Source organism: Nothoprocta perdicaria, unplaced genomic scaffold (genome assembly GCF_003342845.1).
Source record: "Nothoprocta perdicaria isolate Ctin4 unplaced genomic scaffold, notPer1 scaffold_176, whole genome shotgun sequence".
Lineage (NCBI taxonomy): Eukaryota > Metazoa > Chordata > Aves > Tinamiformes > Tinamidae > Nothoprocta > Nothoprocta perdicaria.
The window spans coordinates 346,645-372,875 of NW_020454938.1; the positions used below are offsets into that span (position 1 = coordinate 346,645).

The 26,231-nt window shown below is 48.9% G+C and overlaps 2 protein-coding genes across 2 annotated transcripts in view; one reads left to right on the forward strand and one right to left on the reverse strand.

Moving 5' to 3' along the window:
* KIF7 (kinesin family member 7) overlaps window positions 1-9,398 on the forward strand; it is a gene marked incomplete at its 5' end in the record, with an annotated part of 10,355 nt that extends 957 nt beyond the window's left edge. The window contains 17 exons of the mRNA XM_026036311.1: window positions 143-343; window positions 728-1,145; window positions 1,410-1,941; window positions 2,497-2,634; window positions 2,788-3,012; window positions 3,428-3,624; window positions 3,948-4,054; window positions 4,336-4,491; window positions 5,025-5,227; window positions 5,335-5,532; window positions 5,795-5,920; window positions 6,396-6,572; window positions 6,887-7,102; window positions 7,364-7,570; window positions 7,932-8,130; window positions 8,252-8,401; window positions 8,579-9,398. Of these exons, the coding sequence (XP_025892096.1) occupies window positions 143-343; window positions 728-1,145; window positions 1,410-1,941; window positions 2,497-2,634; window positions 2,788-3,012; window positions 3,428-3,624; window positions 3,948-4,054; window positions 4,336-4,491; window positions 5,025-5,227; window positions 5,335-5,532; window positions 5,795-5,920; window positions 6,396-6,572; window positions 6,887-7,102; window positions 7,364-7,570; window positions 7,932-8,130; window positions 8,252-8,401; window positions 8,579-8,934 (3,806 nt within the window). The remainder of the gene's footprint in view (window positions 1-142; window positions 344-727; window positions 1,146-1,409; window positions 1,942-2,496; window positions 2,635-2,787; window positions 3,013-3,427; window positions 3,625-3,947; window positions 4,055-4,335; window positions 4,492-5,024; window positions 5,228-5,334; window positions 5,533-5,794; window positions 5,921-6,395; window positions 6,573-6,886; window positions 7,103-7,363; window positions 7,571-7,931; window positions 8,131-8,251; window positions 8,402-8,578) is intronic.
* Window positions 9,399-10,231: 833 nt separating this feature from the next.
* Window positions 10,232-25,927, reverse strand: TICRR (TOPBP1 interacting checkpoint and replication regulator). Its single transcript, XM_026036310.1, has 22 exons — window positions 25,850-25,927; window positions 25,062-25,335; window positions 24,698-24,939; window positions 24,245-24,488; window positions 23,612-23,744; window positions 22,762-22,901; window positions 22,192-22,404; window positions 21,127-21,275; window positions 20,581-20,675; window positions 20,145-20,238; window positions 19,902-19,981; window positions 19,376-19,618; window positions 18,669-18,765; window positions 18,325-18,394; window positions 17,522-17,662; window positions 16,952-17,042; window positions 16,407-16,468; window positions 15,777-15,932; window positions 14,901-15,055; window positions 12,382-14,671; window positions 10,872-10,982; window positions 10,232-10,546 (listed from the first exon to the last, which is right to left on the reverse strand). Exons 1-22 carry the CDS (start codon window positions 25,901-25,903, stop codon window positions 10,428-10,430), a joined length of 5,253 nt encoding a protein of 1,750 aa, XP_025892095.1. The 5' UTR covers window positions 25,904-25,927; the 3' UTR covers window positions 10,232-10,427.
* Window positions 25,928-26,231: the final 304 nt, after the last annotated feature.

Genomic DNA, 26,231 nt, shown 5'->3' on the forward strand with positions numbered 1-26,231 from the left:
CTCATCCTCCCCCAGTGTCACCGGCCCTACCAGCCATGCAGCTGTAACCACAYCTAGGTCAGAGTGGTGGTGAGATACCCCTCACCACCAGGCACTGGCTTGCAGTGCATCTACTGACCRCGTAAACGTCTCTCTTTGGCAGCTGCCATCAATGAAGATGAGCAGGGCATCATCCCACGAGCCATGGCCGAGACCTTCAGGCTCATCGATGAGAATGACCTCATTGACTACACGGTCAGAGTGTCCTACCTAGAGGTGTATAAGGAGGAGTTTCGGGACTTGCTGCAGGTGGATACGGCCAGCAAAGACATCCAGATCCGTGAGGATGACAAGGGGAATGTYGGTATGTGTGTCTGCCCTTGAGCTCCACTTTCTTTCCATTTGCAAGGCCATTTGGGTGTGTGTGACCCTGTAAGGTCAGTCAGACGGGTCTTCGCCCCAGCTGTCCTGCAGCAGCTTGCTGTGCCTAACCCTGCTCTGTCTGAAGAGCTTGTGTTTGCAGGGCATAATATGAATAGAGCAGTGGCACCTGGCTTCACAAGAGGGCTGAAAGGGACCCCATCGGGCTCTGAGCTTCAGCCTTTGCATGAAGCTGAGGACGTAGTTTTATGTTGTGAGAAGGTGTTCAGGAGTGAGCTGCTTCAGCCCTGTCCAAACTGCAGGCTCTTCATGCCCATTTCCTTGGGCAGCCCATCCCGTGCAGTGACAGCTCCGTTTGCCGTTGCAGTGCTGTGCGGTGTGAAAGAGTCAGAAGTGGAAGGGCTGGACGAGGTCTTGAGCCTGCTGGAGATGGGCAACACGGCCAAGCACACGGGAGCCACCCACATCAACGCGCAGTCGAGCCGCTCGCACACCATCTTCACGGTGACCATGGAGCAGCGGCGCGGCGCCGGCCGCCTTGCTCGCCTCGCCCTCCACGATCGCTCCTCCGTCCCCGCCTCGGGCCAGGTGCTGGTGTCCAAGTTTCACTTTGTGGACCTTGCGGGCTCCGAGCGAATCGTGAAGACTGGAAACACGGGGGAGAGGCTGAAGGAGAGTATCCAGATCAACAGTGGTCTGCTGGCCTTGGGCAACGTGATCAGTGCCTTGGGAGACCCTCGGAGAAAGTGCAGCCACATTCCCTACAGGGACTCCAAAATCACCAGGTAGGAGATGGACCTGGGACACGTCTGGTGTGCAGCTAGCAGTGATGACAGAATGGGGTAGCCTGGGAGTTACCCAGGGGGAAGTGTCAAACGTTATTCCTCTCCTTAATCATTTGGGTCACTTCACTTGTGCTGAACTSGTTATAGACAGAGAATATCATTTTCATTGGGTTTAACTTTGTGAATGAATAGTTGGTGGTACCTCTCTGTTTCCTGCRTTATTCTGCAGTCCAGCTCTTCTCATTGCATGTACCTTCTGCCCAGGATCCTAAAAGACTCCCTGGGAGGGAATGCCCAGACTGTCATGATAGCCTGTGTCAGCCCGTCCTCCTCCGACTTCGACGAGAGCCTCAACACGCTGAATTACGCCAGCCGGGCCCAGAACATCCAGAACAAGGCCGTCGTGAACTGCCGCAAGGAGACGGAGCACGTGGAGGAGCTTCACCTGCAGATAAAGAACCTGCAGAAGGCCCTGGAGCAGCGGCACCGCTCGGAGACCCGCATCATCAACCGCTCGGACGCGCCCAAAGGGGCGGCGCGGGACCCCACGGCGCGCCTGCTCGCCGAGTGCGCCCATTACCGCACCTGCACGGACGCCGCGTATCGGCTGCTCACGGAGCTGCAGGAGGACGGCAGCCTCGGCGTGGAGCAGCTCCTGCGCGTGAAGGAGTGGCTGTGCGCCGTGGAGGGCGAGAGRAGCGAGCTCACCTCGGCCGGGCTCGACAGCGGCATCGAGAGCTCCTCTGCGGACGACCAGAGCCCTGAGGGACAAGGCCCYGAGGTGGCAAAAGCCCAGGTAGCTTCTGGGGTGTTGGCTGCGCRCTCAGCGCCCTGGGGAAGTGCAGCACAGCTGCCAAGCCTCGTTGTTGTCTCGGAGGAGAAGCAGACCTGTTGTAAGAGCAGAGGTGCCGAGTGAGGACAGCCAAGGAGGCCCCGTCTTAGCAAAGGGAAAGGAGGGGGATTTTTTCCATGAAACTCTAGTGGTCTGGCATGAGCCCCTCTAGTCGTTTGTGGAAAACAAAGAGGATGGAACCTCTGAGGCAGGAGGAGGTTACATTCATCCAACTTGCCACTCAACAGAGCGGCTTTGGGACAGAGAGCAAAGCCGCAAAGAGCAGAGGAAAAATCTCAGAGTAACTGGCCAAGACCCTTAGGGAGACAGAAGGATGTTGTCCTCCTGGAAGGCAGAGGCAGGCTGGATTCAGGTTTTACTCTGGTGTTTCCTTCAATTTGGGAAGGAAAATCTCTGCAGAACTGTGGCTGCAGAGCTGCCATGCCCCTGTGGAGACGAGGGAAGGGAGGGATGGACAAGGCAGATTCTGATGCTGCATTTCTTGCCTTTTGGGGACAGGTCAACACTGAGAAGAGATGCGAGTCTGTCAGAGATGAGCAAGTGGCTAAACTGCAGAAACAAGTGGAGCGGCTGGAGGAGGAGAACCGTGATTTCCTGGCTGCCCTGGAGGATGCCATGGAACAGTATAAGCTACAGGTATTTCTGGCTTCTGCTTTCTTAGAAGGGACCTGCCCCAGTTTTCCCCGTTTCCCCAGACAGCAAGAGTGAGTACAGCCTGGCCTCTGGGCTCCTCTACAGCAGCTWTGGCATCAGTGTGTTTGTGATCACATTTTTCTTGCTGCCTCCTAGAGTGACAAACTGCAGGAACAGCAGGACAAGATCTCAGAGCTGCACGTGCGCCTGGAGATGGCAATGCCAAAACTGCATGTGCCAGAACTGCTGGAAAACCTCCACTTGGTGACTGTCACCCAGAGACCTCACACAGCCCCTCTGGATGCTGCACAGTCCCATGGCCTCAGCATGGTTCGCTCCGGGCTCCTTGCTGAGCAGGGTGGAAGAGACCTTTCTAGGAAGGTGAGAGTGCAAATCTTTGCCCTGAACATCTCCATTCAGCAGGTGCTGCCTTTCCACTCTGAGTCCCTTCACCTGAGGAGCTATCTTTTTCCCACCACTGCAAATTCACCTTGTGAAAAGCGCAGTCCAGAGTRCTGTGCTCATTTCAAATCCCTTTGAAACTAGTTTTGAAACTGAGGCCTTTACTTTGATCCTACCAGCTAGTTCCAGACTTCTGCTCAGCTTCTGAGCAGCAGAAGGCAACAGAACTGCCAGCCAAGACYGGGAATACTCCAGTTCCCCTGGAAATAACACTGAGCTCCGCTTTGTTGCTCTTTGTTGTACCTTAACAGCGCTGCCCAGCTGAGAGTCAGCTGCTTTTCTAACATGGGCTCCCATGCAGCACGTTTCCTCTCTTGCTTCTCTGCCCCAGCAGCTTGACAGCAACCCCTCCTGCCAGAAAGAGGACCTAGCAGCCTGCCACCCAAGCCCCACGCAGTGTCTGGCTGCCAACCCGGAGAGCAGGGATGTAGAGCTGAGGAGGGAGGTCAGCCAGGACTCGGAGAAACCGGCACAGTCATCCTCAGAAGAGGAGGAAGAGTGGGAACAGAAGCGGTCCCTGTATCAGCGTCGGTGAGTTCAGGCTGTTCCAGCACCGGGCGCTGCTGCTGCTGCTGTGGTCAAAAGGCCCTGGCCCAGCACTGGCTGGAGATGACTCTGCTGCAGGGCTGAGCTCAGTGTCCCAGCTCTGCATCTCAGCCCTCATGGAGGATGTAGAAGCCAAGGGCACCTCTAGGGTCAGTAAATCTCTTGAGACAGCTGACTGCTTACTGAGAAGCTAATTACTTTCATTCCTGAACTTCATTCCTACTCTCTCTGAAGCCCCATCTTCCTCTATAGATCTTGAGGCTCTAGCAGCATTCACATGCAAATGATTAATTTTTTGCTCTTTCCAGAAATGGGRTCCAAAGCTGGAATAGGAAGGAGATCTGCATCAAGCTGGGTGAGGAGCTGAGTGGAGACATTCCCCAGCTGATTCAGGAGCAGTCAGAGCTGCCCAAAGGCAAGTGGGAACTGTAGGCTGTTGGGGTTTCCTGGGGCTGRTGGTGTTTTGCTGGGAACTTTTGATAGGAAAGCCTGGCTGAACCAGGAGATGAAATGGAGCAAATGGGAGTCCAMTTACTTTGCTTGTGGAGAAACTTAGCTCCCTGGGATCTTGCAAGAGCTGCTTGTTTGGGTGGAAGCTGGAGATGAATAGGCAAAGCTGTGCCAGTTTCAGGGACAGATCTGAAGATCTTCCTGCTGTGAACGCAGGAACATCCTTACCCGGSGTCTGTGTTGCAGAGGCCTGCAGGAGGTGTGAGCAGCCGGTGGGGCTGCAGGAGCGTCTTCCGGGGAARGACTCCGAGTGGAGGCTGGTACAAGCACAGCGGAAGATCCGAGAGCTGGCGATCAACATCCGCATGAAGGAGGAGCTGATCACRGAACTCATTAAGACAGGTGCAGAGCTGCTCATGAGGCTGGTGGGGAATTGCCACCATTCCCAGTAAATTTCCTCCTGATTGGGACACCTGGTCTCCATTTCCAAACTCACTTTTGTCTCCATGCTGTCTGTATTCAGTCGTTCTCCTGTTTCTCTGATCTTTCATAGTGATTTCTACCCACAGCCCTTCCTCGRAGTAGCTGAGAGCAAGGAGAGCATGGGGGAGCTGAGAGAGGMAGGACTAAAGTCTCTGTGCCCAATCTCTATAGCCACCTGCCAAAAACGTTTGATGRGATAGAGCAGATCTGTGAGGCCAAGGAAGCAAAGCCCTGGTGCTGTGTCTGAGGCACTAGTGAGGATTTTTTTTCCCTGAAGTCCATGCAGGAAGGGAAGCAGTTCCTCAGCTGTGYTCGCAGGCACCTCCAGCTCACCTGCTGTTCCAGTCACCTCCTTGGGCAGTGGTGCTGCAGCCTGGAGCAGATGCAGCCTTTCCTGGGCTCGGGGTGGCCAGGGACCAGGGCCGGGGTGTCAGCACAGGCGTGTGTTGCAGGCAAGGACGCCCAGGCTCTCAACAAGCAGTACTGCCAGAAGATCAGCGAGCTGGAGCAGGAGGCAGAGCAAGTGCGCGCAGAGCTGAACGACAGCCAGAAACAGCTCCAGGAGCTGGAGGGCAAAGAGCTGTGGGACCCTGGGGAGAAGCACAAGCTGCAGGAGTATCGCACACGCGTGGCAGCTGCCCAGAGCAAGGCACAGGTCAGTGTGAACAGTGTGAGCACCTGGCTCTGCCTGGTGGGCTGGGGCGCACCCTCRCCAAGGGTGCAGGGGAGCTGCTGGGCCTACAGGTTCCTCTCACCTGGCAGGTTCTGAGCAAGAAGAAGCAGGCGACGGAGAGGCTGGTGTCGCTCTCGACCCAGAGCGAGAAGCGAGTGCAGGAGCTGGAGAGGAACATCCAGCTGATGCGGCGGCAGCAGGGCCAGCTGCAGAAACGGCTGCGGGAGGAGAGCGAGCAGAAACAGCGCCTGGAGACGGAGATGAACAAACGGCAGCACCGAGTCAAGGTGGGAGCTCRCAGGAGCAGCTGGGATAGAGCAGAATGTGAGCTGAAGACAACAGGGYGGGCTGTGGAAGCCACGGGCAGGGAAGGTAGTTCTGATGGTGCCTCTGACTGTCCAGGAGAGCATCAGGMTGGGGAGAGGATGGTGGGTACTGCTGAGCATCCAAAGAGCATCTTGTGAGCGTGATCATCGGCCCACATCCCTGTCTCTGGGAGCAAACAGCTTCCAGTCCCTCACAGGCTAAGAGTCCTTCCTCCCCATGCAGGAACTGGAGCTGAAGCATGAGCAGCACCAGAAGATTCTGCGCATCAAAACCGAGGAAATTGCAGCTTTCCAGAGGAAGCGCCGGAGCGGCAGCAACGGCTCTGTGATCAGCCTGGAGCAGCAGCAGGTACCGGCACACCAGGCCTGGCTCGTCCTTCCCCTTCAAGGGGGGCTGCTGGGCCCTGCTACAGGCTGACAAGTGGAGACACATCRGCTTGAGATGTGCACACTCGGTCCCTAACCTGCCTTGTCCTTAAGGAGGACRGTGCCTGATGTCATTTGTGACTGGTAGTGAAGCACTTAAGAGATCCTCTCTTTCCTTCATGGCTAGGATCCTTCGTAAGTCTAAGCATTAGTAGAGAACGTGCAGTCTTGTCTGTTGGTGCAGGGGTTGTGGGAGATAGAGATCCCTGGGCCTCCTTGACAGCTGGGGATCCAGTCAGCTCTTGGAGGAGCTCAGAGGACAAAAACAGTGACGAGGGGACTGGCAGAGGTGCAACCAAGACCCTAGGTCTGATCTCAGCACCTTTGCTTCCCTAATCACATAGTCCTCAGATGGCTAGTGCTGCCCCCACACATCCCCTTTTCCTCTCYTCCATCAGAAAATTGAGGAACAAAAGAAGTGGCTGGACATGGAGATGGATAAAGTCCTTGAGCAGCGCCGGGCCCTGGATGAGCTGGAGGATGAGCTGAGGAAACGGGAAGCTATCGTGGCCAAAAAGGAGGCCTTGCTGCAGGAGAAGAACGGCCTGGAGAGCAAACGGCTGCGTTCGAGCCAGGTAGGAGGAGAGTGGACATCTCGGGCCCTTGCTTGACTCGCAGCAGAGACATAGGAGAGGAGAAGGCCTGTGAGGGGCTGACCAAGTGCCATCCGAGGTAGCTGAAGGCTGGGATGAGGTAGTGTCACTGGGAAGTAGGTAGGAAGTTCTGCTTCTCCTACCAGAGAATCTGCTTGTGCTGTGCCCCGTGGTTCAATAAGCCAAGACTTCTGGTTGGTTGGTGGGGGACGATGACTTGAGCTGTGGAATAGGAGGAAAGGGTGGGAGACATGACTTCTCCTTAGRGCAGATTGTTCAAGCATCTTATGCTGCAGGCGCTGACAGATGATATAGTGCGTGTGTCCAGCCGCCTGGAACACCTGGAAAAGGAGCTGACAGAGAAGAACGGGCAGCTGCGCCACGGCAGTGCCCACGACCAGCAACAGATCCGCCAGGAGATCAACAGCCTGCGCCAGGAGAAGGACCAGCTGCTCAAACAGAGGTTGGAGCTGGACAACAAGCTGCGCCAGGGCACACTGCTCTCCCCGGAGGTACCTGTTCTTTGGCAGGGCTGCTTTGCTTGCAAGAGTGCAAAGGAGGARAGAAGTAGGGTAAAGAGCTGATCACAGGGCCCTGGGCAGATGCTCCCACAGGAACCAGGAATGTTGGTGCTGCAAGTTGAAAAAAAGAGGTGGGATGCTAGGAGCTAGTGGGATGGGGAGGAAGTGAAAGCTTTGGTCCCACATGGGTGTCTACACTGTGCTGCACGCTGACCCCAGCCTCAGCTGGTAACTGCAGTTCTGCCTTGGCAGGAAGAGCGGATCTTGTTCCAGCTGGATGAGGCTATTGAGGCTCTGGACGCTGCCATCGAGTACAAGAACGAGTCCATCACGTGCAGGCAGCGAGTCCTGCGGGCCTCAGCCAGCCTGCTGTCCCAGTGCGAGATGAACCTCATGGCCAAGCTCAGCTACCTCTCCTCTTCTGAGACCCGAGCCCTGCTCTGCAAGTACTTTGACAAGGTGGGAGTCAGACTTCACTCTGTGTAGGAGGCAGCTGTAGCATCTGGCCCAACCATTCTCCTCATCCTCGATGCTTCTTTCTGCCACCTTCTTTGCTTCTGCTCTGCAGAACTAGCCTATCTGTCCCAACACCTGGAATAGGGCTTAGGTGCTGGTACAGGGTGCATTGATCCATAGGGTGGTTCTACCACAGCAGTGCAGCCATGTGGTGTTGCTTCCTTGGAGCAGCTGTGACAACCTCGAAATACTGACCTTCACACACAGTTGTGAGAAAAAACACCAACTTGATGATGCCTGTGGGCCAGGAAGGCTCTGCAGCCTCAGRAGAGTTGAGAGATGTTTGTTCTTGGCCGCTGGGCAGGTGGTGACACTGCGTGAGGAGCAGCACAGGCAGCACATCGCCTTCTCGGAGCTGGAGATGCAGCTGGAGGAGCAGCAGCAGCTGGTCTATTGGCTGGAGGCGGCCGTGGAGCGCCAGCGCCTGGAGCTGGACCGCCAGCTCACCCTGCAGCAGAAGGAGCAYGAGCAGAACCTGCAGTTACTGCTCCAGCAGAGCAGAGGTGACACCAAGGGACAGCACTGCTTTCAGCAGCTGCTGCCTCCCATGTTCTTAAGAGCCTTGTAGCAAGGTCCCTTGAAGAAGGGCCCTGTATCTTGAAATTGCCCCGTTTCTCCTTGCAGAACACATGGATGAGGAGTTGGCCAGCAGCAAAATACAGTACGAGGGGAGGATTCAGGTGCTGGAAAAGGAGCTGAGCCGATACATGTGGGCAAACCAGGAGCTAAACCAGAGRCTGAGTAACATGAACCTCAATCCAGCACAAACCAAAGGTAAGAGAGGCCCCAAGCTTGCGCCCTGCCATCCCACACCAATTCCCCACAAGCTGCCAGCACCCAGCTGCAGTTCTGGAGCAGCMCTGAGCAAGTGCGTTGCAGGAATTAAGTCTGGTGAGAAAATTAAATCAGTGCTCCTGCTCAGCTCACTGCTGCCCTCATCTTTCTAAGCAGGGATAGAGAGAAACGGAGCTGGAGAGAGACCTCCYGGGCCTGGGATCTGCGAAGAGGCCGTGCTGGGGGATCAGCACCTGCCCCTTGGTGCTGCTGAAGAGACCCCTCGGGCCCGGGAGGAGAGCAGAGACCTGGTGCACGCTCCGCTGCCCTCCACCTGGCGCCGCTCCTCCCTGCCCAGCGAGGGCCTTGGGGACACTCGGCACAGGGACCCAGAGCACGTGCAGGTCCATCTGCCCCGTGCCCCCCTCGCTGGCGCCAAGCCCCGGCGGGAGCCGCGCCGGGCCAGCCTGAACACGGGCCAGCCTGGGCCCCACCACCCCGCCATGATTGACGTGAGGAGAAACCCACTCTAGGCACGAGCTCCGACCTGCCGCGGYGCGGGGCAGGGAGGAGGAGCTGCTGCTGGGGGCTAAAGTGCCTTTCTACTCCCCTGAGCCAACCTGGCCACAACCCTGTCGTATTTTGGAGGCCTCAAAAAYGGAGATAGGACTTTATACCATAAGGGCTGTGATACTTATACCATAAGGGCTAGATATTCGCACCAGAAGGCATAGGCTGTGGCACGGCTAGCCTGCATGCCCACATTGCTGTCAAGTCCCACCACCACTGACTGGCCCTCCCTCCTGCATCTTCAGCAGCTTAAACACAGGGAAGGGAGAGATAACACCAAGCCCTGGCCTCTAACACTACAGGTTTGTTTACAGGTGGGAAGCCTYGGCTTGCAGAAGCTCTGCCACAGCAGACTCAGAGGGTGACGCTGCAGTTCAGGAGAACTTGTAAATAGATTTTTGTAGTAACTTTTTTAAACACATTTCTACTGTAACTTTTCTAATAAAGCAGAATGAAGTTTATGAAAAAATTATGAACTGAAAGGTGCTTTCAAAATACTTAACTATAGGGGTATTGCTTGTCTTTTAAAAAGYAGGGTAATAACATGATGTAGGCACCAGGTTTGTGTAAGCTTCAAGGTATTTAAGCTGCGGCCTTTATATTTTGTTGTTTAAAAGCAAGTTTCCCTAGAGTCATGGTGGGCTCATTACAAGCTTGCAAAACTGAGGGGCAGCAAAGTTACTCTACCAGTAACAGCTGCCCTGGTGCTGGATCTACTGCCCTTCCAGGAGCCAGCGGGGAGCAGGCTGTGGAGGGTGAGGTTGGTCCATCCTTGAAGAGAAGGAAGAGAGGTCAGACTCCCCCTTCCCATCTTCCCTGGTGCTAGCCACGCCATCTCCCTGCTTCTCCATAATCTTTTGGCATAGGACAGTTATCTCATCCATTTCAGCTGATTAACCTGTCAGAAAAACAGTCTTTTTTGCTTTTGTGTCCCCCCCACACACACATACACACACCTCATTTTCTTGCTAAGCTGGATGCAGTTCAGAGGGACTGAGTTAGTGTCAGAGCAAAGTAAGGAACAGGAACATGCAGCCAGTTGTGTGCAGAGCTGTATTCAGCATCCTTCCTGCAGCCATTATTCCCTGCCCACTATTTGGGCTAGAGTGGGACTTCTGACAAGTGACACAAAAATAAAAATTCAGGTCATTTTATTTTACAAGACAGGGGTAGAACACAACAGTTCCCCTTACCTAATGGAACTCAACCTTCATTGCAAAACCTAGCTATCAGACACAGAAGTGCCAGAACAATTGAGCTAGGTTTTGAATGGATGGAGAGACAGTCCCACTGAAGTTAAAAACTTTTAGAGTGGTCCCGATACCCACTGTCACACACTGGCCTCCTGCCTCTCACCAGCACAGACAGGTCCAGCATCAAACGTCCTCGTTAAAAACCATGCTCCACAGCTGAGATGATCGGAAGCTTCCTTAGTGTCCTGTCCCAGCTTCCAACTTCAGCTAAGCAGCTTTTTCCGGGAGTAAGTCCTGCTAAGGGGACGCTTCTTAGAAGCCATACTGCCGAACAGAGTCAGCTCCGGGCTGGCAACAGCTTGGAAGGCATCCAATTCCTCTTCTACAGCCACAAAGGAGGAAAAAAAAAAAAAAAAGTTAAAGCCATGATTTGACAAATGTACTGCTTAGTGACCCCAGGAAGCCCCCTATCAATTCTAAGCAGTAGAGKTAGTAAACTGCACTAATGGTAGCCTATTCTACCCCTCAACACTCCCTCTCCTCCCCCCTGGCCTCCCCATGCAGAACAAGTATCCTGAAGCACGTACAATACTGAACACACTGTCACCGGATACAGAAGTGGCAAATACACCAGGAGCTTTTGGCACCAAGACCAGGCCCTAGGCTGGCGCCCAAGCCCAGCCTTTCCTCCCTGAACACATCGTTACCTTGAGCACCTTTTCTCCAGGACGGGGTCTGTCCCTGGCACAGCAGTGGAGACTGGGTCAGTGCTAGAAGGCTGCTCACAGACAGCGTGTTTTTCACTTGTGGGGTCGAGCCTGCAGAAGCACAGCAAGACACTGCAGCAAACTGACAACTCATCGCGTGCAGGTAAGTCTCCTACTTGGCCCTCAATCTCCTTTTAAGCTTCCTTTAAAATCAATACGCTGAATTTACCATCTGAAACAAAATGCAAGCTGGTAGAGTGGCTTTTGTTGGCACCAAAGAGTGTAAAAAGGTGCCTGGAATTAACTCTCAGCACATTCAATTCTACTAAAAGGTTTAGCAGAAAAAAATTAATATATCATTAATTTGCAGCCAACTCAGTGCCTTAAGGAAGAAACATTGTTATAACCATCAAGGTTATAATACAGAAATGCAAAAGAGACAAGGCTTGTGGATAGAGAAGTCTCTCGTAAGACCAATTTACAGCTAAACTATCATTTCACATCCTGGATATGGACTGMTGTTGCTTGAAAGTTTGCCCATTTTTTCCCCTCCAGCGATACCAGGACACAGTCTCTGTACATAAACCTGGGTGTGCAAGAAACAGCTACTTTGAAGCTTAGATCTTTTTATACTTTATAGACTACAAYTACTCTGCTGTAAATTTCTGTTTTCCAAACAAGACTGGATTAAGTATTTGGAATCAACAAAGCCTTGCTCACAGAGTGGAAATAGCCTGATTCACCTGGGGCTAACTGAACTTTGATAACCCAGAGCAGAACAAATAATGGTTTCAACTTCAGTGCCTGCTGATACAAYGTTATGGCTGGCTGGCAAGGCAAACCCTGCAGTACCATTGCACGTCTGATTCACACACCGAATTGGCACTGTGTTGGCAAATACAGAACTGGCCATGCCAGTGTATATCAACAGCCATAGGACCAACTTCTGTAGACGCCCCAGCCTGACAGCACCAAGCTCTGAACTTCACACAGTTGGATACAGGTTTGAATAGATACTGGGCAGAAATATTTGGCAGCATCAGGCAAGAAGGCAGATTCCTCATCTAGTTTAAGCTCAGAACGAGTTGTGAAAGAAGCTTCCTTCAAGCACCAGCACCAGTTTGTCTTSCACCCCATGCCCTGCAGCACCCTTTTCACACCCATCCACTTCAACAAGTTAACCCTGGATGCAACAGGAATTTCTCAGCCAAGCCCAAGCTCTTAAAGTCAATTCCTCCCAGCTGCTGCTCTTTCRTATTTCTCCCATCACTCCACAATTGTCAGTGTGCCAATAGCTGAACTCATCACGTGTGATGTGCAAGCTGCCTACTGCACCCCTATATTAGGGCAGAACTACTCTATACGTCATTTACAACCCACTCTTCCCCTCCATCGCATTCTCCCTCAGATACAGCCAGACAAAAAAGAGAGTTGTGTTCTTGCTTGCTGTCTATCCCACATCAAGGCATTTTTGAATTTCAATGAAATGTCACTGGTGCCAGTTAATTACCTGACAAAAGGAAGACATCATCATYATCCCCTGTGCAGCTGCTCTGCACAGGAGTCACAAGCGAACACACTCGTGGGTTCTCAGGACCCGCAGCGTCTGCCCTCRGTTGGCTTTCCTTACTCCTGTCTTGAGGAAAGCCAAGGTGATCCAAGTTGAACATATTAGTACAAGACCTCTTAGCCTCATGCTTCTCCTCCCTTTCTGGTGACAGGCAGGGATAGACCCGCTTCCGAGATTTCAGACCAAAAGTCCGGAAGGCAGAACTCTCCTCAGCTCTGGGTTCAGAGTCACTAGGAGATGGCTGATCTTGGAGTCGGCAAACCCCTTCCAGCTCAAATTCCCCAAATGTATTTGTCACTTTGCTGCTGCAATGCTCCAAGATCTTCATCTCCCCCTCTCCATCTATTGACACTCTCTTGACTTCATCCGCGTTTTTCTCACTTGGAGCACAAGCAGCATTAGCAGTGCTGCTGGTTGCTCTCTTTCTCCGAGGCCAATCCTTGATAGCATCAGGGGTGGTCTTCCCCTTCTGCTTTGGGGAAGGGGTACAGGGAACTCCTGCTTCCAAGGGGGATGGAGAGGTGGTGTTAGAGGCACAGCTTGTCGGGGTGTATGACTGGCATATGTAGGTCTGTCCTCCACCTTTCCCAGGTGTACTATGGAAAGAGCGAAAGCAAGAGGGTGAAACACAGGCAGCTGCTGGCTTCTCTGGGTGTTTGCTGCACCAGAGATCACCAAAGGGACTTTCCCCTCCCTTGGGTTTGCTGGCACTTGCTTCAGGCTGAACTTCCAGTGCTGAGCAAGACCCAATTTTCTTAAAGCGAAGTTTGGGCAATCCCGACGCTTGCATTTCAAGTTCCACTTCGTAGGTTGGCGGGCTCTCCGAAGGCACTTTGCAGTGGCTTTTAGGAGTAGAGATCCTGGCTGGAATTGCAGGATTTCCCAGGCGCGCGGCGGCCTCCCGCTGCCTCCGGTCCGCGGTGCAGCGCAAGGAATAGGCGGCCGCAGGCCTGGGCAGGGCCGGCACGGCGCTCCCAGCCCACCTGCAGTGTCTCCTCAGGCTCGGAGCTCTCGGGCCTGCACCCTCTCGTCTCACACTTCTTGCTTCCAAGTCATCACTGCTTGCTTGAGAATCCCTAAGGATGGACTCGCACGTGTCAGCACTGGAGTCACCCACCTTAACCAACTGCTCACGTTCTGTATTGGTATTTGATTCATGTACCTGCCCTCTGACACAGGGCTTAGGAGAGAAATGCTTTTCCAAGCTTTTCTGGTCCTGTCTTTCAAAGGGATTTTGAGGTAATGTAGATATTTGCTTGTTTTTCTCTGAGATTGAGGTATTTTCAGGAATTTGGGTATTACAGAGTTGTAGACTTYCTCCAGCAGAGCTCCCACTGTCATTATCATTTTGATTATCCTTACTTCTGGAAGGTGTTGCACACGCAAACACGAGGTTCTCTCCTCCAAATTTTGGTTCACATTTGGACTGTTCAGGTGTGTGGAGGGGGGACCTCGAGGAAGTGCCAGTGACGACAGGCAATGTTGAAAGAGATGCTTTAGGGGTGTTAAATTCCCAGTCAAACTCTCTAGTATGTTCACGGAAAGGAGAGCTGCTTGCCAGAGTGTTTGTGGAAYTTGAACATAGAGAACTGAAGGGAGGGTCTTTCCTCACAGCAAGCTGTGACATTTCTGCCCCCAAGGGGCTGGTATGCAGTTTCGAACCTGTATCTTCACATTTTCCAGGACTACTTTCCATCACTAGAGGTGCTGATTCTGACTGCATCTGGTTTTCCTCTGGAAGGATCTGCCTCCGAGCACCAACTGGAGATGTTGGTTCTGAGGCAGCTCTCAGGGAGCAGTCTGCATTCTGCAGCTCTGCAAAGGTTCTTTCGTGGAGGGTAGGTGTGGAGGAAGGATTAGAATTTGAGTCTTTCAGAGGTAATGGTGAAAAACTGAACATTTTCAACCCCTCCTTCTCTGGTGTTTGTAGGCAAACTTCTTCATAAGAGGAGGAAAGCCTTTTTATTGGAGAACAATCCTTATAAGTTACTCGTGTCAAGTGARCCCTCTTGCTTTCTGTTGACGCAGATGGTGAAGTGACCCTTTGTTCAGGCAGAGAAAAGTACTTTCCCAAGCACTTGGCTGCAGTTTGTCTAGCAGATGGACTTCTGCCAGGAGTCCTCTCCAGCTTCTCTGGTGTCCTGTGGAGAAGGCGAGGTGATCTCCTTGGTAGTTTACTGGCAGAATTCAGTGGTTTCTGAGCAGCCTTACGAGGTGCTTTTTGAGGAGTCTGCAGGGGGAAAAAGGTGGTGAGAAGAATCGTGCTTGCCCCGTTCCAGCACAACTTATCTACTCCCCTTGATACTTTTTATTGAGACTTCAATACAAACTGTTTGGTTAGAGAGTCTACAAAATTTAAGCCTAAGTTTATGATGTGTAGGACTGGTTGGGCATCAACAGGAAAAAAAAAGGAGGGGCAGGGAAGAGGAGAAAAAAAGGAAGCAAGTGCTTTTATTTACCTGAAAGGCAACTGGGTCCTCTAAGTTTAAGGAATCTTTTCTTGTTCTCTTTCCAGGTGAAAACTTCGCCACAGGACTACACATGTCAGTGAGTGCTCCAAAGAAAAACCTCTTGGGAGTCTGGACAGTGGGGCTTTCAGGATGCACCTTAGTGCCTACAAAGCGGGACAGCACAGCTGAACTAACACCAAGCAACCCGACCCGAACAATTGCCTCAATCACTTCAGCTGGATGGACAGGTAATGTACGAGACCTGGCACATTCTTTTCTCGCCAACTTTTAAAGCTGCTCCAGAATTAACATTGTGCAATCTAAAGCAAGTGAATGGTCCTTTTCTCTAGAGAACTCCATCTACAGAAAAGGTATAAAAATAGCCCAAGCCTTATTGTATTTATAGCTCGCAGCATAAGAGTTCTGATTCATGACTAAGGATCTTTGCAGGTATAATATAAAGAACTAAGTGTTACCATCTATAGCTGATGATCCTACTGCAAAGAAGCCAACAAAGAAGATCCCATCAGACTTTGTATTATGCTGCCACAGAGGAAACTGAAGGTGGGTTAAGGATCTCTCCCATACYTCACAGAGGTTTCACTGCATTTAGAGCCTGCAGATTGACAATCTGCATTCTGTTTGACGGGCTGACTGGTTTGGAAGTTGGCACGGTATTCATCACAGAAGTAGCTGCTGTTCTTTCTGCTATATTCAGGCTCCCAATTGAAAAATAATCAACTGGGACAACTCTCTGCCTACAGAAGACATTACCTGACAGCTCTTAGCCTCACAACTGTTTCCCATAGAGCCAAATCAAACTAAACTTATCCACATCAGCTTTTCAGACCAACTGTATTAGCCTGCTCAAATGCCATTCAGTACCTGCTACATCCTTTTGAGTACAGATCTCCTCTTCTTGCCCTAGAGGGGCTTGCTGCTTATTTTGTGAGCAGGGCTGTGCAGCAGAAGAGAAAACACCAGAGGGGGTCCTATTCAACAGCAGTTGTTTGATGCGTGGACTTCTCCTTAAACCTGTTTCTGAAAGGCAAGAATATCAGAGACTGGGTCTTCTTTCTCTGTCAACAGCAGGGATATCATSAGGAATGGTTCCTAACTGACAAGCACAGGCCCCAAGAAGAAACTGGTGAATACAGTTAACACAACAATCCTTCAGCTTCCTTGGATATCTGGAATGCTAATATCTCTCTARCAGTTATATGGAAAGGAATTCTAGAAGAGATGCTTGCTCACCCCCTTGAAGTCCCTTGTGCATTTTCAGTTACAAGACTTAATACTCTACCTTTCTTTACTAATCTCTACAACCTTTAATCTCAACAGTAATTGCTAATGCAGCGAGCAGAAAGTKGTTCTACCAGAGGTGTCTGTATTCAACCAGTAAGAAATAGCAGAATACTTCTATATTATCTACTTTTAGGTTATCTAAGATRACATGTGCCCTTATGGGCTACAACACAGTAAAAGCCCTTATCAAAAAAAAAAAACACGGCTTACCACGTATGGTCTTCTCTGGAGATTCTTCTACAACACCAGTGTCACAACCTGGATCAGATGACCTTGAGAAACAGCAAGCATTTTGGACTTGCATATTGTTTACATTTGTGGAAAGAACTTCAAAGTAAAACTAAAAAGCAGTGCTATATTCTACAACAGAACACTGTTTAGTGAGTTACTCTGAATGAGTAAATTAGGAGGCRCTTCCCCTCTCACTAATGCTTGACTGGACATAGGAGCCTTTCTAGTCGGAGCACAGCTAATAGTCTTACACRGAAGCAAGTGCCAAATTTCAGTTTGGACTCCACAAGTTACAGCACAAGCCTTTTCTCTAAAAACTCCAGAAGTAACAACTAAATCTAAAACAGCAGGTTGCTGCATGAAGCAAAGCACCCCAGCTCACACGATGAAGCAAGCAGTATTTCTCTCCATTCAGACAGTGATACTTAAGAATCTCCACCTTGAGTCTCTATCTTGAAAACTTAAGTTCTTGCTTTGACTACAAAGCAGAAGTTATTGAGGAAGTTTAGAAACAGCTCACTCACCGGCCCTTCATCTGTTTATGGAGTAGTCTCCTGGAGATCTGTTTATGCAGTGGTGTCTCTGCAACTCTCTTGGTCAACAGCTTGTGATGATCTTAAAATAAATGAAGAAATCAAGCAAGAGATTAAATACCCAGAGCAAAGCTCAAATGCAGTAAGCACAAATAAAGTTTCGTACAGGCTTCAGATTAAGAACGATAGGCAATAGAGATCCATTGTGCATTGTTCTCCCTGCACTCCTATCTACATTCCTCCCCCATTCCAATAYAAAAATAGAGACTTTTAATAAATAAAGTCAGATGTAATTAACCTACTCTGGTATCTTATTTCATTCACAGTTCCTTTTAACCCAARTTAACCTTTTAACCTAAACCCAACTTTTTTTGGAGGTATAGGATTTCATAAAAGATAAACACCACACTACTCGTTATTCAAACACTGCAGCACCCACCTAAACTATTTTCTCTTTCATTAAAAGTAAGTGCAGTTAGTTTTTTCAGAAGCAAGGATGCAAGAATGAGAATTTTGGCAAAAATCTTCCCTAGCAATTCTGCACGTCAGCTGATGTCCTACCTTTGGGACCTGCATCAGTACATTTGTATCTCAGGCCTTCCACAGCAGATACTGACTGACTTCTCGGCATCTTCTTCAAGCACCTTTTTGATGGTGAAAGCACATCTTCATTGAAAAGGTTCCTCCTTACCTTTGTAACCTCTAAGRAGGAAGACAGAGCAAGAAGTGATCAAATAAACGGAAGATTAAAAAAGGGGAGGTCAGGGAGAAACGACAGAAAGATCATTTTGTCAAGGCACTGGAGACTGAGGACAGGAGCACCACATACCAGTCTAAGGAAACAACTTTTCAGAGGCCAGAAAAATGGGTGCGAGAATGAACTTTATGAAGTGTTTTAAGGGAAGACTTTYTGTTTCCAGACATAAGCCTGTTCAGAGTTCACCTAAGATCTCCCTACAGGGYTATCAGATGCCTGAACAGAATATGCATCTTCTGATTCTCTTAGAGGGATGGCCAGTTCTAAAGTCTACAGAACACAAAAAGAAAAATGGTCTAGGGAGAATCAAACTCCTGTCCTTTTTTTAATTCTTCTTCCCTGGGACAGAGAAGAGAAATAAATTCTGGATTCTAAGAACCACCGAAAGGTTTCCTTTTCGGAATAAGTTGTTTTCTGCATGTGCGAGTGGCACACACATAGTCACTCTTATTTCCCCTCTCCTCGAAGTTCTGAGGAATTTTGCAGAGCTTCCTGCAGATTTCTAGCAAGTCTCAACGTGATCTCAACACGGCTTACTAAAATGTGCAGGGAAAACAACATGTGCTGAAGACACACTTTGCCATGGAAAAGCTAGAAGTCAACGTACCTTGCACTGCTTTCTGCAACAAAGGCTTTTGTTGGGGTTTCTCAGCAGCAAGACAAGAACGAGAGTTCTCCTGAAACAAAAGAGCAATTAGACTCACTGGCAGTTTAAAGATTATAACTGCTATGAATGAACGCAAACAGYAAGCTCCAAACCACCACGTATTTACTTATTAACTAGGCTTAAGGTTCTCTAAAATGATTTTGCCTTCCATACATGTGATAAGGAGGATTCATTATAAATGAATAAGGTGAATAAAGAATGAGATTTGCACTCAAGTCTCACTTCACAGAGTTGCTGCTCACCTACAGGAGCAACCTCACACAATCCTTCTGGGAAAGCTTTACCTTTYTGATGGGATTCTTGACTGTCTTGGGAATCTCGATTTGACGCAAGTTTTGCGGTGCTTCTGTCATGCTCCTGTGTCTGGCTAATACATTATTCCTTTGGAAGTTAAAAAAAATAAAAATAGTTAACTATACTTCTGATTCTACTTTAACTTATAGGGCAACTTAAATAGGGGATTTGCTCTASAGATAGGAATTCTTTACATACACCCAGATCACAAGTTTTGTGTTGGTACCTTGTTTATATTGCAAGTATCTTTCAATGCTTTCAACAGCTGCAAGGGTAACTTTAAGGAAGGTATTAAAACTTATTTCTAAACTTGTTAAGATGAGCACAGGGTTCATGGAAACATAGTCCTACAATAAACTACAGTCTTAACTGAAATGATTTGATTTACAGTCATCCACTTTACAACATCCCAACATCCTTCTCTTATGGAAGATGATCATGGACTTTATATGTGTAGAGAATCCATATGAAGAATCAAGGTCACACTTTCAGATAACCAGCAACAGGGAGTTGAACAAAACAAAAAAAAGAGCCCTTAATCCCTTAATTTTTCCTCAGATACACGGCATTATTGATATCAGCTTGTYCCACCTACTTGCCTAGAAATAAACACCAGAATGAGGGGGCTCTAAGTTTTGAGTGCTCTTCAGTCCCATCTCAGACTGCAACAAGTTGTCTTTCAGTTTGGAATTGTTACCTTCTCTTTTTGGCAGATCGGGTGCGCAGCTCCTCCAGCTGATCGCTCTCAGTGCGTGGGCAAACGGTGCTGGGAGTCAGGGCAGATGCTAGAGAGTGTGGAAGGGCTGGAGACTTGCTATCCAGCGCCACCGAGTCATCGCTGAAGAAGTCTGAAGGCAGCACGGACGCCAGCTTCGGAGGTATTTGCGTGCCTAGGCTGTAGTAGAGATCTCCAAGGGTCTTCGGAATAGATTCCATGTAACTAGAGTATTAGAGAGAATCCGTGTCAAAAAAGAATATACTGTAAAGCCGTGTCAGTGTTTTAATTCTAAGTTTTGAACCAAATCTTTGTTAAGTTTCAACTTTTAGAAAGAAATTAACTGTTTTATTTGCTAAACAGCCACCCTCTCTTCAATCAACATAAGCATAACAAGCAGAATGCATTCAAATTTGTCAAAAACCTAAGCTGTAGACTGTTTATTCATAAAAGATACCCAGTGAAAACCACGGCACCTGATGATACTTAGTCACCCTAAAGAACTTACGATGTTAATATTTCCTCTAGAAACTTTGTAAGGTATCCTGGGTCTTCAGTGAGGCACAGAATACGCAGCATCTCTGTCATCTGGAGGAGTCAGGTGGGAAAATGAGTTAAACTGTGTCAGTTGCAATAACAGATTTTYAGCAGACAATACAAAGCATTACAGCAAAAGCAGGGAAAACTACAGGTTCCAGGTCTACATTCTTGGTCTCATTCAGAAACACAAACAGGTCTGTAATTTACTTACCTCCTCTAAAAGCTGCTCCATTTCATCAGTGTTGCTCTGTAGTGAAGGGCACTGAAGACATAATTCTAAACGCAGAAATACCTGCAGTCGGCACCTACATGAAAAAGTAATTATTTGTACCCTTTTTGTGATGGAAACGGCTTACTTTAGATTAAAAGGCTTGCTCAAAAAGCAGTAAGCACTGCTCCCTTTGACAGCACAGATTTGGTTAGTATTTGTTTTTGGGGGCAAGGGAGACATTTCAAATAAACACCATGATGCCTACCATAGCATGCATATACGTGCATTTAAAGAAGCATTTTTTTTCCTGTGTCCACAAATTCTCCCTGGATGTTTTACCAATGTAAATACCCTTCCACGTGCACAAAAAGCCACCAGTAAAAATTGCTAACTAGCTCCATCGTGTCTTAGAAGCTGCAGGAGATGCGTCTCTTACTCTCTGACTTTGGTTTCCTTCTCCGAGCCATGCTGTTGCCTGAGGGTTTTGCTGGTCTTCAGGAGGTGGCTTCTGACTCTTTCCACACAGGCCACCTGCAGACACACAATCACAAAAACTTCAGGGATGCTCCCTTCTCCACAGGGCAGGTTCTTTTTCACACTCGCTCAGTTGTCTTGGACACAGCTCTATTTTTCCCCTTTCCTTAAAGGAATTATCTTCCACTCTCAGTAACCAAGTTGTTTTAAGGTAAAACAAATGAACGTAGAGCTTGAAATAGGAGGGGGGGGAAGGCTGAAGCTGCAGGCCTATGACATTTTAACTAACTATGGATCTTTCACAGCATTTTCTTCAAAAAGGCAAAAAAAAAAAGAAAAAACATTTTCCAGTGATTTCTCTCTTTTCTGAGAAAGCAATGGGCGTAAGACAACCATGTAAAACAAACCAAGAACCACAGGCTTAAGATTGTGTTCCTAAGAAAACATTTGTTTAGAATACTACCTTTGAAAGAAATGAAATTCAGACTCAAAGCAAGCTCTTTCCTACCTCTCTCTCTTTGGCATYTTGTATTTTCAGGAATCTTTTCATGGCTGTGATCATACTCTGGGCACACAAAAATGAAGCAACTCCTTCTGCAACAGCCTTCTGGTAGCTTGCAATTAAATGGGACAGCAGCTCCTCCTCGGTTTTGAAGTCTGTAACCGGGAAAATGTTAGCTAGTTAGTTGACCTGTAACAACACATTCTAGCTAATGAATTCCTTTCCCCGTGTTAAGGAAGAAAAAAAAGCAGCACAACTTTACTACAACAGACACATCCAGAGCACAGGACACTAACAAAAGCAGTCCAAGGTGCAAATCCCCGGCAAGCGAGATAATCTCCAGTTTAAATCAATCACAGCAAGATTCCACGTTACTACAACATCCTACTCCTTGTCAAATCAGTCTCAACAACAAGTAAAATCCTGACCCTAGAAGTCAGAACAAGAACAAATTGCACAGAAAAACTTTCCACCAGACTTCCTTTCTACAGCCAGTCTCTTTTTTCTGCTGAAGCTTAGGCTACAAATCTAACCTCTTGAACAGYGTAACAATGAGTAATAAATTCCACTTCCAGAACTTGAAAATAGAAATCCTGACACTGAGACTGAAGTCTATACCCTCTTCTCCCCCTTGCAGGGGTACCACATCCTCTGCAAGTTTTCAGAGAGGACAGACAAAAACAAGCAGCAGCATCACAGATGCTATTCAACTCAAAGAAACACAGTCTAGAAAGCACCTTCAGTTTTGCTCTACTACTAAAGAGGACTATATTCCACTTGCATCTTGCTGGCTGCTTCCCTTTATTTCCTTKAGTAAATAATAGTTTCTTATTGTTCCTTTCACATGGGGTAGGGCACAAACACTAACCCCCTGAGTAATTATAACACTAAATCTGTACAAAGTTTTAGTGTTACCCAGACCAGAATGCCAGAATAATCAACATTCTAGGCCAACCTGAAGACACAAACCAAAGCATGTTTGCTGCACAGCTCCCAGTACTCCATGGTTTTCTTTCCTTCTCCCTTCCCATTTTACTGCCATATACAGACATCGGAACTAGTGACACAAACCTATTGATATTTTGAATGCTTTTTCCTTTTCTTCCAGCTTCTCATCCAGTCTTTTTGCTGAAAGCTTCTGGGGGACTTTGTCATTCACAGTTGGTGGCACCCCATCAGGGTGAAACTTCTGAGCTTTCACATTCAGTCTTGCTACATTCAGCATCTGCAGGGAGCGCGACATGGTCTTCATCTTCTGCCTGACTGGTGTTCGGGGAACCCCACCTGCAAGGCCACAAAGAGAGACCTTCACCACCAGACAGAGCAGAAACGCTGCAATATTTCATAGYATCTGCAGGGGCCTCTACCCCAACAACTAATCAAACTGCAAAGCTCTGCACACTGCTTTAACTGTTTTGTTAAACACTGTGCCCTTGAACTGCTCAAGGATTAACACTGTCCTTTACCATAACTCAAATTGCTATGTTAATTATGATTCTCACAAACAAAAACACAACAACAAACATGGAAGCACACCATTGTTCAAGAGAGTATAAATCTTAAGGACTTGTGTTAATACAACTTGTTGAGAAATCTCTATCATCTTACATGGTAGCATGCATACTCCTAAATTACACTTACGTCTTTTTTTATTTCCTGGTCCAGCTGTGGCAGATACATCACTGGATTTCCTCTGGTACATCTCAGACAGGCTTTCTGAAAGTTCTACCTCAGATTGGTGGGAATCATCCTTCTCATTAATAGAATTAGCTTGCAGCAACCTAGATGACAAAGTAAATCAACAAAGGTACCAAAAAGGAAACAGAAAAGGGATATGCCTGTTATTTCACTGCACAGTAACTGGCTTTTCTAGTTGGCAGCCCAACTCTCCAGGGCAAGTAACACATGCTAGCAGTCTTCCAGGTCCTCGCTCCCCCAAGTCTTGCTCAATAAATAGAGGAAGACAAAACAAATAACCCACAACCCACATGATACCCACCCACAACTCTCAAAACAACCAAAGGCAAGACTAAGTTCTCCAGGTACAACAGAAACACCGCTGACCCATGCCAGGAACGTGCACAAGAAAATCCGTGCAAATTAAACTTTCCTGCCCAGTGTTTTTACATGCTAAGCCTGTTTTCTTYGAGGAGCTCGCCGATTTGGTCCCACTGGGAAAGCAACTACATTCAGCATCTCTCAGCGGATCTTATCTAAGAGTAAGACATAAGTCTGCCACTTGTTTTAGTGCTTCGGCTAATTTTAGACCACATGTCACTCGTGAAATGGTCAGCACTTCAATCCAAACAGACACCCAGGCACCCTGTGTCCTTTTTTGTTTTGTATTTTTGCTGCATTATATCTCAGTGTATAGTAAACTTAGCTCAGAAATAAGAGTGCAAAGAGAACCCTTTCATTTCATAACTTCATGCTCCCTAAACAGGAAGCAGAAAATCTCTCACCATTACCCAGGCACGTTTCAGAAAAATACCTGAATGACTCCATGAGGTCTGAACTCGCTCCACAGGCATTTGAGGAAGGATACCATGCTTCAAGCGCTGAAGGATGCCAGCGTCCTGTGCGGGACAGCTCCTGCTGGACCCACTCTGGCACAGGGGTTTCTTCTGAAGAGAAGCAAAGAAGTCATAATGAAGCTACATGAAAGGACAGAAGCTTTGGCCTTCACTGAGACTCTAGAACGGGCAGCTCCAAAACTTTGGTTCCCCGGAAAAATTGAATAGTCAAAACATCAGGCTGGGAGACTCTCTAATRAAAATTCTACAAGGCAAAGTAGGCCAGAGATTTGGATGTGTCTGCAGCCACATCCAAAACTTTGCTGGCCAGGAATGGCTTAGGGGGCACATTCTGGGAAAACCTCTCCTAAAAGCTGGTCACCAAGCACAAGCAGCTGTGCTTTACCTAAAAACTAACAGAAACCAAACCTTTGCTACTGAAACAAAGCACTACCGCTGCAGATCTCCCAATCACAAAACCARGTCTGAGCTATATAAGACAAAACAAACAAGCACCAAAAGTCACCAAGGAAATCATTAGCYTTAAGTGACCTCTAAATCAGATCTATGGACAATTAAAAGGAGATAAGTTGTGTGTTCCCAGGGCTCACCAGAGCTGGTTAGCACCTCTTCCACCGACATGTCAGCCTCACTCAGCACGCAGCTCACAATATCTGGGAGGTGAAGCGTGTGGTCTTCGGAAGAGCTCCGCACTACAGCTCCTTCCAGGTTGCACCGCTGGGCTTCAGCTGCCTTCTCGGAGCACAGGACGAGCAGAACTGCAGTGCTCGCAGAAAGCGGCGACAGAACCGCAGTGCAGGGGCACGACGTTGTGGATAGAGACACCTCAGCAACCTACATGGAAAGAAAAGGATATTTGTATTGCCTAGTAATACCCAGAGATCTTGGGTAGCATACAAAGAGCTTTAAACTTSCTTAATTTTCTAAAAATGGCTCTGATCTTAGACCCAAATGACCAACTTACAGTAAAACAAATATTACTATTACTGTGTAACATCCCATTTCAGAATACATGTTGATTCAAGGCAGACAGAAAGATTTACCATGTGAAGTTCTTCAGTCACTAGAGTCCTTAAAAGCTGATGAAGGAGTGACCGGTTCTGTTCTGCTTGTTCAGCCTGGGAACTCCGCAATATCCAGCTCTCTCCAAGAAAGCTGCTGGCTTGCATCAAATTCCAACCCGTTAAGGTACCTCTCAGGAAGATATTGACTGGATGCTGGTGTTGCCTTTGACTCATGGCTAGGGGTTCCAGGATCACCACACAGCTTTCCTGCTTCTCTTCTCCTGTGCAAGGTTAAAATAAAACAGAAAATTACTATTTGAACACTATGGGTTTCAAGGTTTTCCCTTATGGCATGACAAATCATACATGTTTCTAGGCATACTCAAGTACCACTTTTTATTACCTTGCATGCCAAGAAACAACCTCCCTTCTTGCTGAGGGAAGACTCCTTGTAATGCAGGAGGCTTTGAAAACAAGAAGTTCAAGGTGGAATCCAAGGGCAGGAGCACGGTCCATGGCATGGAGGAAGCGGAATCTCCAGGAAAGCCATGTGCAAGATCCGCTCTGTGGTGGCTGAGACACTGCATCAAGATCTCAGATGACAAAATGGTGCCTCCCGTCTGGTGGATCAGCTCAAACATCGTCCAGTACCCAACGTGATCTGGAGATTCGAGCAACTGCAATAGAACAACAGGCAGGTCTCAGATTAATTATTGGTTAKAAGTCCTCTAGCCAAACAATGAACACAGATTGAAAGTTTTTATAGGAMCTGGCATAAGAAATGCACACAGTGCCTTTCAAACATTTTATGAGTGTTTTTATGGACTATAGCAGCTCTCCTAGGAATAAAGGAAATACCACACTCACTGAATTGACATGCAGCCATTATCTCCAAGCACAGATTCCTGAATTTAGTATCTGGGCACCTGAATTGCTAGCCTGATTATTCCCTATCCCAAACAGCTATAGCTCCCACCTAACTGAAAGCAGAGGACAACCCATCAACAAACACTTTGCAGCCATTCAGTGGCTGATGTATCTTAATTTCCACAGGCAGAACTCGAGCCCCAGYTCCGGCCTCTTGCCGAGCGGGACGCTAAGGGGGACCTGATCCCTCTTGCTCCCACTCAAGGGCTGCRGAAGAGGCCTGGTTTTTGGGGGCAGCGCAGCGCGCGCGGCCTCCCCRGCTACCTTGGGCCACTCCGCAGTGTCCACCCAGTAGAGCGCGATTCTCTGCTCCGCCATCAGCTCCCGGAGCCCCCTGGGCAGCAGCTTCTCGGCCAGCTCGTGCGGCGCGGGCGGCTCGCAGGGGGCGGCGGCGCCGCTGCCGGACACGAACTGCCGCAGCTGCCGGCGGGAGTGCGGGCAGGGCGAGAAGAGGAACACGGCGTTCACGAAGGCGCCGGGGGGCGGCAGGGCCTCGGCGGCGGGGCCGGCGCGGCGGCTCCTGCGCAGGGGCTTGGCGGGCGAGGCGATCTCGGGCCGGTCCCACTGGTAGTCCAGGAGCGTCTCCTTGAGGCCGCCGTGCGTGAGGGCGGCGCGGGGCGCGGGGCCGGGCAGGGCGCCGCCTCGG